This window comes from Pan paniscus, chromosome 16 (assembly GCF_029289425.2).
Source record: "Pan paniscus chromosome 16, NHGRI_mPanPan1-v2.0_pri, whole genome shotgun sequence".
Classification (NCBI taxonomy): domain Eukaryota; kingdom Metazoa; phylum Chordata; class Mammalia; order Primates; family Hominidae; genus Pan; species Pan paniscus.
In genome coordinates, this window is record NC_073265.2 from 33,762,734 (window position 1) to 33,780,075 (window position 17,342).

Genomic DNA, 17,342 nt, shown 5'->3' on the forward strand with positions numbered 1-17,342 from the left:
ATTTTAATCTCAAGTAGCCAATAGTGCTAATTTAGATGCCACATCTGAGTCATTAAATGTAGAATAGGAAGATTGATTTCTGAAAAACTGAGGTTATTTAAACCCATCAATCCAGACGTCTCCTTTTGAATATTATTTACCTTGATATAAATTTAAAATAGAGATATTTTTAGCAGGTGGTTGTTTGAAGGAATTCTGAGTAATTATTGAGGAAGGTCATTGAGACAGGTCAGCTAGAGGTGGACACAATAATTGGATGGATGCTACCTGGCTGGAAGATGGAGCTTACTGGTGGATCAAAATCTCAGAGGGAAACTTTCCATTTTTAGCTTAAATGTTTATTAAAATTACATACCAGTGAAGTACTGTATGCTGCTATTAGTAAAAATGACTTGATCATCAGTGATTATTATTATCCCACCAAAGAGATTGGTTTAAGTGATCGCTTGTATGTGAAATATACTTGGTTTGAGTGGTACTTAGTTAATATTTCTATACTTTAAAACATGAACTTTTTCATTATAATCAAAGTTAGAATACAGCACATCTTAAAAAGAAGTGGTTTCCCATTGTATGTTTATTTGCTGAAACTTATCTTTGTATTTCCTTAGGTTTATGTGAGATTAAGACCATTTTTCAGGGAATTCCTGGAACGAATGTCTCAGATGTATGAGGTAAACATGCTTAAGCTAATTACATATGTATTTTTATTTTATTCAATATAGTACCCATATTTAGACCATGTATAATGATTACTTCTTTTCCCCTGAATTTATAGATCATTCTTTTTACTGCTTCTAAGAAGGTGTATGCAGACAAGTTACTGAACATACTAGACCCTAAAAAGCAACTGGTCAGGTAAATTTAATTAAGAAATAGTGGAAATGTCTGTCACACTGATCTATGAAATTACTGATTCTATTTCATTTTAATGGCCATTTTCAGTTGGCTGCATATGTGTTGAATGGTGAATATAAATGAATTTTTTAAGCCCCTAAACTCTTTAAAAGAGTTCCTAATGATGGAACTCCAGACAGACGTTCTTTAAAGGATACAAAGATCCAGTGCCTTTATTCACTGTGACATCTATATCCTCATTTCTTTTGGGATTGGGGAAGACAGGGGTTGGGGGGGTTGTGTGGAATTTTTCCACGTTGTGCATGATGTTTCATCTCCATATGTCTCTGAGGTAATGCATGTTAATTTACTTTTTAATGGCATAGAGAAATAAAAATTATTTTTTAACAGAAAGGATCAAATTAAGCCCTTGCTTTTTTTGAAAGCAAATTTATCTTCCATGGAAAGAAAATGTTACATGAATCTGATTGGAAATTACAATGGGTTTAGTCACTCAGGTTATCTTGACTGGACTCAGTTCCTTGTGTGTGCCCTGAGCCAGCAGATGCAGTGTTTTCCTGGTTAGTGGGAGTGCCGTGGTGATTTTAAAATATTATGATAATTAGTTCCATTATTTTGTCAGCTGAAGTGAGATAGTAAGACTGCAGCAGTCTTGCTGTATCCTTTAAGAGGAGGGGTTAATCTTTGAATTTTTGATCAAAAGCTGAGAGAGATGACACAAACGGCTCATAAAAGCTTTAATAGGGCCAGGCGCGGTGGCTCACGCCTGTAATCCCAGCACTTTGGGAGGCTGAGTCTGGCTAATCACCTGAGGTCAGGAGTTCAAGGCCAGCCTGACCAATATGGAGAAACCCCGTCTCTACTAAAAATACAAAATTAGGTGGGCGTGGTGGCACATGCCTGTAATCCCAGCCACTCGGGAGGCTGAGGCAGGAGAATCACTTGAACCCGGAAGGCAGAGGTTATGGTGAGCCGAGATCGTGCCGTTGCACTCCAGCCTGGGCAACAAGAGCAAAACTCCATCTCAAAAAAAAAGACTTTAATAGCTGGGTTGGTTGGTTGGTTCGTTCGTTCTTTCTCTCTCTCTTTCTTTCTTTCTTTCTCTCCTCTCTCTTTCTCTATTTCTTTCTTTCTTTTTCTTTTTTTTTTTTTGAGGCGGATTCTCACTCTGTTGCCCAGGCGGGAGTGCAGTTTGCGATCTCTGCCTTCTGAGTTTAAAAGATTCTCCTGCCTCAGCCTCTCGAGTAGCTGGGACTACAGGTGTGTGCCACCACACCTGGCTAATTTTTAGTGTTTTTAGTAGAGATGGGGTTTCATCATATTGGCCAGGCTGGTCTTGAACTCCTGACCTCAAGTGATCCACCCACTTTGGCCTCCCAAACTGCTGGGATTACAGGCGTGAGCCACTGCACCCAGCCCAGCTGAGTATAAATTTTCTTAAATACTTTTCCCATGTTGTCTTACTGGAAAATCCTAAACTGTATTTTCTGCTGTTAACAGTACCTTTATTATTCAGTGGTTGCAAGTATACTGAAAGGCTTTTCCTAATGTTCATATTTTGGAAGGTTTTTTATTCTAAATAAAGCTGTGGTATCTTTTGTTTTTTAATCTAAAGGGTCAAAATAAGTAAGCTGCAGTCACACAAATGGGAAATGGTATTTTCTATTCACAAAAGTATATTGTAATTTATGCTAATTTTACCTCACTTTACTAAAGTATACCCAGTGATTTTGTTTTGATGACTTCATTCATTATAATGATTTCTGTTCAGCATCTCCAGTATTCCAGGGAACAGTGGTGAGCAACACAAGCTCTTCCCTCTTGGAGCTTTCATTTACTAATGAGGAACAAATGATAGTCATGCTATGACAATGTGTTATAAATTAACAATCCTCTTTTAAACTAGATTTATAAAACCTACACACTTGAGGGTTTCCATTTGTTCTATCTAGATGTATTTTGAGAAATCTGAAACAAAAGCTTGTTTTTTTGTTTGTTTGTTTGTTGTTTGAAACAGAGTCTTGCTCTGTCGCCCAGCCTGGAGTGCAGTGGTGCAATCTTGGCTCACTGTAAACTCGGCCTCCCAGATTCAAGCGATTCTCCTGCCTCAGCCTCCTGATAAGCTGGGATTGCAGGCGCGCATCACCACGCCCAGCTAATTTTTGTATTTTTAATAGAGACGGGGTTTCATCATGTTGGTCAGGCTGGTCTGGAACTCCTGACCTCGTGATCCGCCCACGTTGGCCTCCCAAAGTGCTGGGATTACAGGCGTGAGCCACCGCGCCTGGCCAACAAAAGCTTTTCAAAGAGTAGATTGTGAGTGCTATAGGGAATTGTCTGTGTTGGTGACAAGGTAGACTCTAAGAAATTCCTATGATCTAGGCTGAGTGCCGTGGCTCACGCCTGTAATCCCAGCACTTTGGGAGGCCAAGGCAGGCGGATCACGAGGTCAGGAGTTCAAGACCAGCCTGGCCAACATAATGAAAACTCGTCTCTACTAAAAATACAAAAAAAATTAGCTGGGCATGGTGGCAGGCGCCTGTAATCCCAGCTACTCGGGAGGCAGAGGTTGCAGTGAGCCGAGAGTCTGCCATTGCACTCCAGCCTGGGCGACAGTGGGAGACTCCGTCTCAAAAAAAAAAAAAAGAAAAAAAGAAATTCCTGTGATCTCTAAATCTCATGAGTTTCTAACACAAGTCTGTACTCACATGGATGATCTGCTCTTTGATGACTGGTACAAATAGTTTTTTTCTAAAAATGCAAATACATGCTATACACCCTCAGATTCCTGAATGAATAATTGGAAGGCTTTTACTGTAATTTAATTAAAATAACTGTAGTATCCACATACAGATTCAGTTGTCTCCTGTCTCAATGAGTTTGCCACTATCAGTGAAGAGGCATCAACAGTGACTTGAATTTACATGCTGTATCTGCCTTTCCAGTTTCCTCATATCTAAATGTTTATAGAAATAAAACAGTGAATCTTATTTAGGCCCAACCAAGGCTTGAATTAATTTACCTAGTCTTTTTTGTTGTTGTTTTTTCAAAGTAGAACTGACTAAACTTTCCCGGGGCCAGATGATCGTTTGACTGTGATTATTAAAGTTATTCCTTATAATAAGGGGGAAAGAACTGCTTATACATTTTGTCTGTTCGTTAAATTCTTCCTTTTTGCCATACCAACTGGCACTGATAATTTTAAGGTTGAGTTTTTATTTGTGTGTGTATACGTAGATTTTTATTTATTCTTGGTAGCACTGTGACAGATTTTGTGGGTAGAAAATATCAGTTTCTTGAAATTGCATAATTTAAAATACAGGTCCAGATAGGTCCTAGATTTTGTAAAATTGTTAGTGTGATTAAGACACAAGGAAGACAACTTACCAATTATTAATATATACAGAATAGAGTACTTCAAGGTAGAAAAAAATTATATGAATCAATTATTAGTAATGTTCAGAGACTAGTATTTTGAGTATAAATTGGGATTATAATAATCACTTTAGTATTTATTGTAAAACCTTTCATAGCTTTCTAAAATGATGTAGCATTTTTCTATGTGAGTGAAATATCAGTTTACATTTATAATACTTGATACTTAAATCTGAATTCCTCATTTCATTTAATCTGTTTTTTCAAATGATCATACACATATACTAAAAGAGGGGTGTTTAGGAAAAGTTGAAATGATGGAATGTTTTGGTCTTAGGACCTTTTCTCAAAAAATATAAGGAAATCTAAAAAGCATTTTTTCAAATGCCAACACAAAAACATTCCTTCTTATATTTTCTATTCTGGCATGTACAGGGATAGGGAGGCTGTGTGGTCCACTGGTTAGAGCCAAGGACTGGGAGCCAGGAGGATCCTGGGTTCCAATGCGGGGCTAACCACTGACTTACTGTGTGACCTTGGGCAAGTCACTTGACCTCCTTGTTCCTCAGTCAACCATCTGGAAAATTGGTTAAAAAGCAGGACCTCGCTGACAACCAGATGCTGCATCTGAGCTGAGCTTTCTTGGGTAAATAAATTACAAAAACAATTTAGAGTTTTTAATCCCCCTTTATAATTTAATAATAACATTTTGGGATAAACTCAAGTTCTTTAAGGCATAGTAATATTTGGTTGTAAGCTTTCAGTAATTGCTTAGAATTTTTATAGTAAAATGGCAGCCCAACGCTTAGACCCATATTTGTGTTTGAATTTCCTTCAAGAGAGAAAATCATATGGCTTAAACTATAAAGCCTATGGTGTATATATATGTGTATATGTTCTACTTTTTAGAAAGTTTTTTTTTTTTAATTTGTTTTTATTTTTATGTTTAGGCACCGGCTTTTCCGTGAACATTGTGTTTGTGTACAAGGAAACTATATAAAGGACTTAAATATTCTTGGAAGAGATCTTTCAAAAACTATAATAATTGACAACTCACCACAAGCCTTTGCATATCAGGTAGGAAGAAAGTTGATAAAAAAAACTCAGATTGGAAAAAATACAATGAAGACACATGCTGCCAAACAGAATATGATGGGAGAAGAAGAAGAGAATTTTCACTGGTGGAATTTCCCTTTAATGTGTCATTTTTTTAGAATTAGAAATGACAAAGTGGTATATTCCTTTTGGAAAATTTTTACTTAAATGACATGCAGCATAAATGAAGAAAAACCTGAGTAAGAAAACTATAAGATAAGCATCATTGAATAGCATTCTTATCACTTATTAAATCAGTAATTAGTAATTTAATCATAAACATTTGAGTACTATAGTTAGTTTATGTTCTTCTGGTCTGGTTATTTGGTTTAATGTTCTGAAATATTTTCTTAGACTATTTCGTCAATATATTTGTACCCTTTGTTAATATTTCTTTGACATATAACTACAAATATAGATGGGTCATCCTTCCTTCCTTTTTTTTTTTTTGTTTTTTTTTGTTTTTGTTTTTTGAGAAGCAGTTTCACTCTTGTTGCCCAAACTGGAGTGGAGTGCAATGGCGTGATCTTGGCTCACTGCAACCTGCGCCTCCTGGGTTCAAGCGATTCTCCTGCCTCAACCTCCCGAGTAGCTGGGATTACAGGTGTCTGCCACCACGCCTGGCTAATTTTGTATTTTTAGTAGAGACGGGGTTTCTCCATGTTGGTCAGGCTAGTCTCGAACTCCCGACCTCAGGTGATCGCCTGCCTCAGCCTCCCAAAGTGGTGGGATTACAGGTGTGAGCCACTGCGCCTGCCTGATGAGTCATCCTTTCAAGGTATATTTGAGATTATGAATATGTCCATGTGATATGATTTCTTTTTTCTTTTTTTTGTTTTCCTTTTTTTTTTTTTTTGAGATGGAGTTTTGCTCGTCGCCCAGGCTGGAGTGCAGTGGCACGATCTCAGCTCACTGCAGCCTCCACCTCCCGGGTTCGTGATTCTCCTGCCTCCACCTCCTTAGTAGCTGGCACTACAGGTGCGCGCCACTATGCCGTGCTAATTTTTTTGTATTATTAGTAGAGACGGGGTTTTGCTGTGTTGGCCAGGCTGGTCTCGAACTTCTGACCTCAGGTGATCCACCTGTCTCAGCCTCCCAAAGTGCTGGGATTACAGGTGTGAGCTACCACACCCAGCCCCATGTGATAGGATTTCTTAGATTTGCTTCACAATAAGCCAGTCCAGAATAGGGATGATGCAAAGTGGATTGGAGTATAAACTAGATTTGTCCTGTGTTTCAAAATGTCTATAATAAAAAGAAAACAAGGGAAAAGCTGTATATGATACTAAGTTATATTTAGGTCCTTACTTTTATTTGTTTACATTTAAAAATGTCTTTTAAGAATTTCATCTTGGTTCCTAGATAAAATTATATCAATTATCCTCCATCTCATATACAACATTTAGCCTAAATTTTAAAACATTTTATCCCAGAGATCATTCACCATAAAATAAATATGGCTTGCATTCTTGTTTTTAGGCTCCTCTGCAATGAAATACCATTAATTTGTTAAGTTTCTACTATATTTCAAGTTATCATCCTACTCGATGGGAATAGAATAATGAATGGGAGATATGGTCACTGTATTTAAGGGGAAAAAAAATATAGGCTTTTCTATATTCTCTTTAGATTGGCAGTGTCCCATCATTCACAGTGCCTACCTAGCATTGTACTAATTGTAACTATTTCTTGAAGGAATAATGGAATATTTTAGTTATATTAATGATCCTTATAAAATGTATTTGAATGGAACTTTCTTGTTTAGTTTTATATACTCTGAGAAGAAATGACACTGAAAAACCAATAGGCTTCAATTTATTTCCTTATCCTCTGTCTCTTGCACTATTGAGTTGTCAAAGAAAAGTCCGGTGACATTACTTTTCAAAGGAACTTTTAGATCAGTGTTTACTTAATAAATCTTTGTTTATTTTTTAACTTTTTCCAAACTAGGTAAAATATAAGTAAAAGAGGATTTAATTACTTATTTATTGTTTTAGCTTTCTAATGGAATCCCTATAGAAAGTTGGTTTATGGATAAAAATGACAATGAACTCCTAAAATTGATTCCATTCCTGGAGAAGCTTGTAGAACTGGTAAGTATAGCTTATCTTTTTCTGTTGTGTTTTTGTTAGCTCATCTATATTGAAATAAATATTTTTAAATGTCTTTGCTTTGTGTGTACTGACTTATAAAGTCAACTGTGAGCCAGGTCACAGGTGCCATCATAGGCGCCTGTAGTGCCAGCTACTTTAGAGTCTGAGGCAGGAGGATTGATTGAGCCTAGGAATTTGAGGTCATACTAGGCAACATAGTGAGACTCCAGCTCTTTAAAACATAATGATGATGATGATGATGATAAAGTCATCTGTCATGGGAGATAAGGGCAAAGGTTGAAAAAGATTATGTGCATTTTCAAACTTTTTTGTTTTTTGAGGCAGGGTCTTGTTCTGTCACCCAGGCTGCAATGTAGTAGCACAATCACTATTCACAGCAGCCTTGACTTCCTGGGCTCAATCTATCCTCCTGCCTCAGCCTCTTGGGTAGCTAGGACTATAGGCATGTGCCACCATGCCTGTCTAATTTTTGTATTTTTTGTAGAGATGGGATTTCACCGTGTTTCCCAGGCTGGTCTCGAACTCATGGGCTCAAACTATCTGCCCATCTCAGCCTCCCATAATGCTGGGATTACAGACGTGAGCCACCATGCCCAACCACATTTTCAGACTTTATATATTATATTAACATTATGCTTATCAGTACTTAAGAATTTATAGATTGAATGTCTTTACTATTTCAGTGGTCTTTCTCTTACAAATTGCTAAGCAGTTGTGTTAGAAATAACATTAAATTGGCCGGGTGTGGTGGCTCATGCCTGTAATCCCAGTACTTTGGGAGGCCGAGGCAGGCGGATCACTTGAGGTCAGGAGGTCGAGACCAGCCTGGCCAACATGGTGAAACCCCATCTCTACTAAAAATATAAAAATGAGCTGGGCGTAGTGGTGGGCGCCTATAATCCCAGCTACTCTAGAGGCTGAGGTAGGAGAATCACTTGAACCCGGGAGGCGGAGGTTGCAGTGAGCCGAGATTGCACCACTGCACTCCAGCCTGGGCAACAGAGTGAGACTTCGTCTCAAAACAAAATTAAATTTTTCATTTTGGTCTTATAATTCACATCTAGAATTAATGCTTATGCTACTGAAACTTTATTCTGGGAATTCTATTTCTATATCACATGGAACACTTAGCTTTAAAGACCAATGTAGAAAGTAGAATTCCCTTTTACCTGTCTTGGTTTGGCCTCTATTGCTTGATGAAACTTTGGCGGGATGTAGTGGTGCACACCTATTTAATCCCACTGTTTTTTGTTTGTTTGTTTGAGACAGGATCTTGTGCTTTCGCCCAGGCTGGAGTGCAGTGGCGCAATCTCGGCTCACTGCAGCCTCCGCCTCCCATGTTCAAAGGATTCTCTTGCCTCAGTCTTCCAAGTAGCTGGGATTACAGGCGCCCGCCACCACGCCTGGCTAATTTTTGTATTTTTAGTAGAGACTGGGTTTCACCACATTGGCCAGGCTGATCTCGAACTCCTGACCTCAGGTAATCTACCTGCGTTGGCTTCCCAAAGTGCTGGGATTACAGGCATGAGCCACTGCACCCAGCAGTAATCCCACCATTTTGGAAGGCTAAGGTGGGAGGATTGCTTGAGGCCAGGAGTTTGAGACTAGCCAGGGCAACATAGTGAGACCTCATCTCTACATACATACATACATACATACATACATACATACATACATACATACATACATACATAAGCAAGCAAGCTTGCTGGGCATTGTGGTGTGTGCCTATAATTCCAGCTACACAGGAGGCTGAGGTGGGAGGATTGCTTGAGCCCAGAAGTTTGAGGCTCCAGTGAACCAGGATTGTGCCACTGCATTCCAGCCTGGGTGAAAGAGCAAGACCCTGTCATTCATTCATTCATTCGTTCATTTATAAATAAATAAACAAATCTTCTTGGGAGGCCAAGGTGGGCAGATAACCTGAAGTCAGGAGTTCAAGACCAGCCTGGCCAACATGGTGAAACCCTGCCTCTACAAAAATTACAAAAAATTAGCCAGGCATGGTGGTGGGCGTCTGTAGTCCCAGCTACTTTGGAGGCTGAGGCACAAGAATTGCTTGAACCCAGGAGGCAGAAGTTGCAGTGAGCTGAGATTGTGCCATTGCACTCCAGCCTGAGCAACAGAGCAAGACTCTGTCTGAAAAAACAAAAATTTAAAAAAGAAATCTTCAACGAAATTCTTTTCAAAATCTAAATTTAACTGCATCTGTGTAGTATCTCTATTTGGCAAATAAAATATGTCATAAAATAAAAACTGGTATGTTTTCTCTGCAAGGTAAGAATGTATGTTATGAGGATCATATCTTTGAAATTTTATGCCTTTTTAAAAATTGTCTTTTTTCCACGCAGAATGAAGATGTTCGACCACACATCAGAGACAGATTTCGCTTGCATGATTTGCTGCCCCCAGATTAAGTACAAAGACTTGTCAAATCACTGAAGGGGGAGAGAATGCAGGACCCTTTTGGACTAAGACAAAAACATTGCCATTACTGTTGAAATTTTGCATTTTTGTACCCCGTCTTGCTTTTCTTATCTTTGGTGCCCAATAATAATCAAGGGTTACAGAAAGAGACTTTATCTATCTCAGATCGAATACATATAGTAGGTAGGCTAAAACAGAAGAGTCTTTAGAACTAGTGCAACTCCAGTGAAATTTTTTATGTACAGGACATCTGCAGTTTATAAAGAATTCTGTTTCTGCCACCAGCAGTTTGACCTGTAGTCACACAGGATTTTATGATAATAACAGAGATGAAAATGGACTTTTATTTTCTCTCTGTTTGGTGCTCTAAGTGGGTTTGTAGCCACTTTTCTGTTACTTTATGATTCTCATTTCAACAGGAATGGCCAGTAAAAGTTGTTTTATTTTTCCTGTTAAGGTTTATAACCTTTTTACATTTTTGACCTGTATTAGATTAGAATTTCATTATGCATTCCTTTTAGTTGAGGCGCTTCATAGTTTTCTGGAGATAGTCAATTTTTAGTTTTTTATTATACATTTGAATGGCCGTTTTCCTGCTTTGTCTGCCTGCACATTGTATATTTGTTTAAAAATATTCTCTACTTTTAGTCTATGTAAGTTTCATTTAGAAAGACATGCATTTATATTTTGTTTCTGTAATATTCTACTGTAGGTGAAATCTTTTCAAAAATCAAGAGACTGGGTAGATAAGAATATATGAATGACTAATATACAAAAGATTTAAACCATTGTGATGGCGTATATTCTCAAATGGTAATATCTTGCAATGGCACACAGATTTAATGGATAAAGGTATACCTCAGACTTCACTGTGCTCACAAATCTTTGAGGAGAAAGTTTGGTCACCTGTTTGGCTTGATTTAGTTACTGCTGCCTTTGGTTTTCTCCAGGAATGAAGTATTCAGCACAGTGACTCAGTATTTTTAGTTATTTTGCATGGGCTGGTAGTACCTCTGTTATGCTCTCAGTTACAATCAATTTAAAACTGTGTAACAGTCTTGGTACCTAACAGTAGCTATGCATAATCCTGTGGCACAGTACACTCCCAAGCCACCAATGCAGTTAATATGCTCTCATAGTGGTTTTTCTATGCTATATGAAAATAGTCTTCAAGCCTTGGTTCTCTAATGCAGCTACCACAAGAGGTTGATATTTTTATAGTGGCACGTAATCTCCTTTTCGGGAGGCTTTTTATGGAAGGTAGAATTTGTAAAAGTTCGTATGCTTTGCCTCTCAACTGCATTAACATGCCACAGGCTCAGACTGTTTTTGTGTAAAGGATGTCAAAGAACGGCACTTTTTCTAAAGAGAAGTTTGATATTTTGTATGCTTGTTAAGAAAGTACAGTATTGGAAATTAAAGGTGGACAACTGATAATTGAGGAGTATGTCAATTAATTTTTTATGTATATTACCTGTTTACTTGTACAACTTACTGTACAAATTACATGCAGCTTCATTTTCAAATGAATCCTTAAAATAAGGAAATCTTTTTAGGAAAACATTTAATTTTTGTATTTTTGATTTTAAAGGCATGAGTTATGTCAATTTTCAGTGTATTAATGAAGATTTTAACTTTTCATCAGGTTGAGTGTTTTCTTACTATATTATCTGTTGTGTATGTAGTTAGCATATTGTGTCACTGAACTGTTTAAAAATCTAGCATGTAGAGCAAGCCTGTTTTGTGGAAAATCCTTATTCATTAAAAAAATAATCATGGCAGATTTTCTGCAAAAAAAAAAAACAAGCATTTGCAATTCAGAATACTGATTTTTTTAATTTTATTTAAAGAAAGGTATTTTGCTTGCAGGAAAAAAATACTACAGATTCATTTTAATGAGAATCTTTGAAATGTATTTATCTTTAGGGCATCTGGGCATCTTTATGCTGTTTGTCTTCTGTCTTTCTTGAAATAAAATGTACATATGTTACCTTTACATATGCTCTTGCTCAAAATTGTGAACCTAGTTACATTTCTCCCTGCTCCCTTCCTTTTTATGCTCAAACAGCGAAACCCAAAACTTAAAAGATCTGAACTTTCAGCATGCATTCTGATTGCTGAAAGATTTCCTGATTTAGTGCATTCTCAAAAGGGCTTTCCCATAATCTAAAGGGAAATGTAAGCACCTATACTCTTGTGCCTGTGGGCACTTCAATAATAAAAACCAACTTTTAAAACTAATCATCTTTTATCAATGATAAAGTTGTTTTCAGTCCCACACTAGAAGAGTTCCTTTAAGTCAGCTGATCAAGCATAAGATACTTCCGTAAAGAAATAAACTAAGAAAATTTTATATGGCTTGAGAAAATTCCTTGAGGCCAAATTAATATATTTTTTCTCTGTTATTTTATTTGAGTCATTTTAAATTTGTTAATACAAAATTTAAGATAATTTACAGAGACAATTTATCCAGCTTCCTTCTACCTTAATACAATGTTTTGTCTTCCCATTATCCTCTCTTTTCTTTATCTGTTGGTAGATGTAAAAAACTTCCATTTAGTTAATCGGAGGTGTGTATTTTTTAAATTGAAATGTGCCCAGCCCCTTCAGCTCACACAGGAAACATGAACTCTTAAAAAACTGACTAGTAAATGCAGGAGAGGTGGATACCTGATGAGACACAGCGAAAGTGACCTGTATACACATTACAACTCTGGAGTACATATTAAAGTCGTGCTATTTCCAGTGGTAAATGTCTGACTTTTAAGACATTCTTTTAAATATTTGTATCATTGTTAGGATGTTTTAATCAGTTGTTTTTTAATTCCATGTAATATATGTAGCCCTCATCAGATTTATATCACCATATTTATCCTTGTGTCCTAAGAGAATTGATGACAATTCGTAACCATAAATTGTTTTATATTAGCTAGTATGTATATTTATTTTTACCCAATGGCTTTATCTGTTTCCCAAAATTTGTTTGGGATTTGTTGAAAGCATTGTGTAACTTCTATAAACGGCTATTTTCTTGTAACTGTCAGTGAAATGAATGTGTACATTGTTTTTTTGTATTTCTCTGGGTTGTTTTTTGTTTTTTGTTTTTTTCCCAAGGGTTAACATAGAATGTTTTTTTTTAAAAAATTATCTTTGGCCAATGACTTTTTCATCTAGATCTTAATTTCATTCAACCTTCTAAAGAAGTTCGTTTCTCATTGTTTTGTTCTGTCAACTTGCCTGAAAAACAGAGACTTCATCTCATCAATGAAGAAAGCATTTCATTATTCCTACAAATCTTTCCTGCGAGCACAGAATTCTTCATAAGGACCAGATCTCTTCCATGTCTGTGTCAATCACATAAAGCTAAAATGTAAAGGACATTGAAGCCTTTATTTAATTGTACTAATATGATGGTGTTATATACTACATCATTAGCTAGTTAAGGTTTTCTGACCTGACTTCTCTTTGTCTTCCTAGGTATTTATTTGTTATCTTTTAATCTTGTGTATCTAAATTAACTTAGTTAATAGTTACCCACCGAATAACTATGCCAAGCAACTAGTAAAGAATGTTTATTTTATTTCCCCTTATAGGGGAAGAGTGGACTGGGAACAAAAATGTATGGGCCAAAAGGCCTTAGGGTTGTCATTCATTCACTTTCTTATTCCTCTCATGAGCTATAATTGAGTATAGTATTTTTTTAGTGCTGATGTCATTACTTCTCATGTCTTCCCCTGAGTTGAAAGCCTACGACAAACCTGTATAAAATACATTTAAGAATTTTCAGAATATGAACCACAAAACTCAGTATCTTATATTTAAATGCTACTTAAGTTATTATTGGAATCCAAGTCTCACTAACTAGGGTACATTTTTATAAAATGTTTCTCTGTATCTTGAATTGAAATTACTTGCCCAGAGGCAAGAGTTCTGGGGATATAACATGATTTGAGATCTTTTTTAAAAAAGGGTGGGGCGGTGGGGGAGAGGGCGACAAGTTTATACTAGTTTATGCTTTTGATATTAGTATTTTAAGATAACATCAGTTGATTCCAAAACCTGACCATTAGAATTACTCTGAGGAGCTTTTAAAATAGATTCCTGGGGCCTACCCCTGGAAAATTGTCTCACTGGATCTCGAGAGGGGCCTGAGAGTTCTGGCTTTTTTTTTGTTGTTTGGTTGGTTTTGTTTTGTTTTGTTTTTTCTTTAAAGCTCTCCTGGTGATTCTAATAGCCAGTATTGGGTAATCAATGTTTTAGCTAAATGTGACACTGGTTTGAGAGTAGGCAACAAAATTAAAGTTCACCAGACATCTCTTTGTGGTAGAGTTTTTTTTTTTTTATTAAACTGGGACCAGATTTCGCAGAGCTTATTCAAGATACATGGAGGAATAATAAAGAAGATTAAGGCTACTGCTCATTATCATTTTTGTCTTTCATATTTTTTAAGGGTTTGCATTTCTAGGACTTGGAATAGTTGACCATATACATAGCTAAAGGACATGTCCCTGAATGAGACCATTATATATATTATCTGTAAAATATTTCACTATTTTTTTATTTTATAAATCTTTGTAGAAATAAGCAATGAAATACTACTTTCATCTTTTGAAATGGGATTTTTCAAGGCAGTGTCCTTTTGGCATTAAGGTAGGGGGGAGTTAATATTCTCTCTGCCTTGTTTCCACGTGAATCAATATTAAAGTCATGGACATTTTAAAATCTCAATTTAATTTCTTCTTATTTACTATGCAGTATAGCCGTGAACAAGTAATGTAGATTTAGTTTTCTCATCTTCAAATGCCCTGATCACCCTACCTCACAGGGTTGTTGTGGGGATAAATAAAACTTTTATGGAAGCACTTCTCTTTGATGATATTTTATCAGCCATCAGAAACAATATAATTTCTAACAACATTTGTACAGTGCTTTTTTTTAGAAGCATATCTTTTTTTCACATTACTTTCCCTTTTGATGTTGAAAAACATAAAGGAAATTGAGACTTGGAGAAAGCTGTGACCCAAGACTATGCAGTTCCTCTGGGAGACTTGAATTTAGTTATCACCATAATATTCTATTTCCTAGTGCCTTGGCATTTTGTATGATTATGTTTGTTCATGAATACAAAGCTTTCTCAAGTTTGTAAGTCTATTTAGCCAACAAAATGTTCTTATAAAATGTAAGGAATATACAGTGGTACAAACTAGACCTATAGGTAATAATTCATTTTAAACTAGAAGGAAATTTCAAGTTCTAGGTGTACTCTATTTTACAGTGTTTTCCCAAGATCACAGAGCTAGGACTAGAATGTAAGTCTCTTAATTACCATTACAGTAATGATTTTGGAAGGGCATTCTTTATTGCTGGAACTACTGTGAGCAGAGGTGAAAAACACTTGAAGATACCAACCAGAATTAAAAGGGGTTGGTTTTGAAAAGGAGAGAGAAGATGGCAAGAGTGAACCAGATTATAGTGCGCTAAGATGAGGAATATACTCGATGTATGGGCTAAAATAATGAGCCAGTATCACTATAGCATAGTAGCACTCTGGTCCCACACTAGTTTCTGTGATGAGACTTTGTGATAGCTATTTTCCCTAAGCTCCAAAGGAGTTTGAGACGCACACAGTTTTGAAAGCCACTGCAATAATCCTTGAGAAATAAGTGATTGCACTATAACATTCTATTCAGGCAGACAGTTGACTTGAGAGCATGGTCAATGAAAGCATGAAGTTCAGAATCAAATTTGAATTCAAGTCCCTGAAAACCCAGCCACTTAATAAGCAAGAGGGTTGTTACCTACCTTTCAGAATTATAAGGATCAAATGAAATGTCAAAACATGTTATAAGCCGTAAAGCAATATACAAGTAACATGAGGATGGAGATGTTAAAGCAGGTAGTTTTCTGAAGGAGGGATGAGAACTATATACCAGGTTTTGAGAGATGTCTGAAGCCAGAAAGCAGGAATGTGCAGTAGGATCAGGATATTGTAATACCACAGGACCACAGATGTCAGGGAGGGTTTTTAAGAAAGACATAGCAGTGGGCTGCATTTTTTAAAAGACCTGTTAGGCCGGGTGCAGTGGCTCACGCCTATTATCCCAGCACTTTGGGAGGCTGAAGTGGGCAGATAATTGAGGTCAGGAGTTGAGACCAGCCTGGACAACATGGTGAAACCCTCGTCTCTTCTAAAAATACAAAAATTAGCCAGGTATCGTAGTGCACGCCTGTAGTCCCAGCTACTTGGAAGGCTGAGGCAGGAGAATCGCTTGAACCAGAGAGGCAGAGGTTGCAGTGAGCCGAGATTGTGCCACTGCACTCCAGCCTCGGTGACAGAGACTCTATCTCAAAAAATAAAAAATAAAAACCACTACGTGTTAGGCACCATGCCAGGCTCTGTGAATGGTAGAAGGTGGCAAAACAGACAATGCTTTAAAATCTTAAGCTTAAAATCTACCAGTAGAGAAAGTCAAGATCCTTTTATTGGTTAAAGGGCTAAAGCTAGGCTTGGCTGTGGGGAGAGGAGGCTCAGGGGAGTAAATGATCAGGTGCATATTTTAAAAGATTGCTTTGGAAATAGAGTGGGTGGGTGGGAGGCCAGTTAGCGGTTATATAACTCTCCATGTAAAGTATTCCCTTTCTCTAAGTTAATGCACTGGGTGATAGCATCATAGTGGACAGTCAGGTCAGAAGATTGTTAAGGTTCTGGGGAGAGTATGGCTTGTGTGGCTTACTGAGAGCTTACTAATCATGTGGATTTTAGGCACTCCCTGAGGAAGGCATGTTTTTTCCGCTGGCCAGACAGGAGTAGGAAGGTACTCTAGGATTTTATGGCACCCTGTAAGTATGGAAAAATATATGGAAGTTGAATGGAGACAGTTTCATGTCTTAAGACTCATGGGGGTAGGGTTTTGGTTTTTCGTTTTGGTTTAAAATAAAAAATTTCATTTAACTTAATCAAATCATATAAATCAAAAACTTTATTTATTTAATTATTGAGATGTAATCTTGCTCTGTTGTCCAGGCTGGAGTGCAGTGGTGGGATCTCAGCTCCCTGCAACCTCTGCCTCCCGGGTTCCAGCGATTCTCCCGCCTCAGCCTCCCTAGTAGCTGGGACTACAGGCGTGCACCATGATGCTCAGCCAATTTTTGTATTTTTAGTAGAGACAGGGTTTCACCATGTTGGCCAGGCTGGTCTCGAACTCCTGACCTCAAGTGATCCACCTGCCTGCCTTGGCCTCCCAAAGTTCTGGGATTACAGGCATGAGCCACTGTGCTCTGCCAAAATTTGTTTTTACATGTACTCTTTTTCCCAAGAAATCATTAGAAAAAACATGCAATGACTCCATAATTTTGCACTTTTATAAATAGGAGTTTTGACCTGCCCCTACTTCCAATTAAAACAATCTGCTCTTCAGCCTTAACCTAGTCCATCTTTATAAGATTTTGAGTCTGATGCTTAAGGTACTTCCT

General features: G+C 37.2%; 1 protein-coding gene across 3 annotated transcripts in view; it reads left to right on the top strand.

Moving 5' to 3' along the window:
- Positions 1–11,865, top strand: part of CTDSPL2 (CTD small phosphatase like 2) — a 100,210-nt gene extending 88,345 nt beyond the window's left edge. For all 3 annotated transcript variants that reach the window (XM_003811378.6, XM_055098377.2, XM_008963796.6), the window contains exons 9-13: positions 612–674; positions 779–858; positions 5,184–5,310; positions 7,326–7,421; positions 9,794–11,865. In XM_003811378.6, the coding sequence (XP_003811426.1) occupies positions 612–674; positions 779–858; positions 5,184–5,310; positions 7,326–7,421; positions 9,794–9,859 (432 nt within the window). In that variant the 3' untranslated portion in view covers positions 9,860–11,865. The remainder of the gene's footprint in view (positions 1–611; positions 675–778; positions 859–5,183; positions 5,311–7,325; positions 7,422–9,793) is intronic.
- Positions 11,866–17,342: the final 5,477 nt, after the last annotated feature.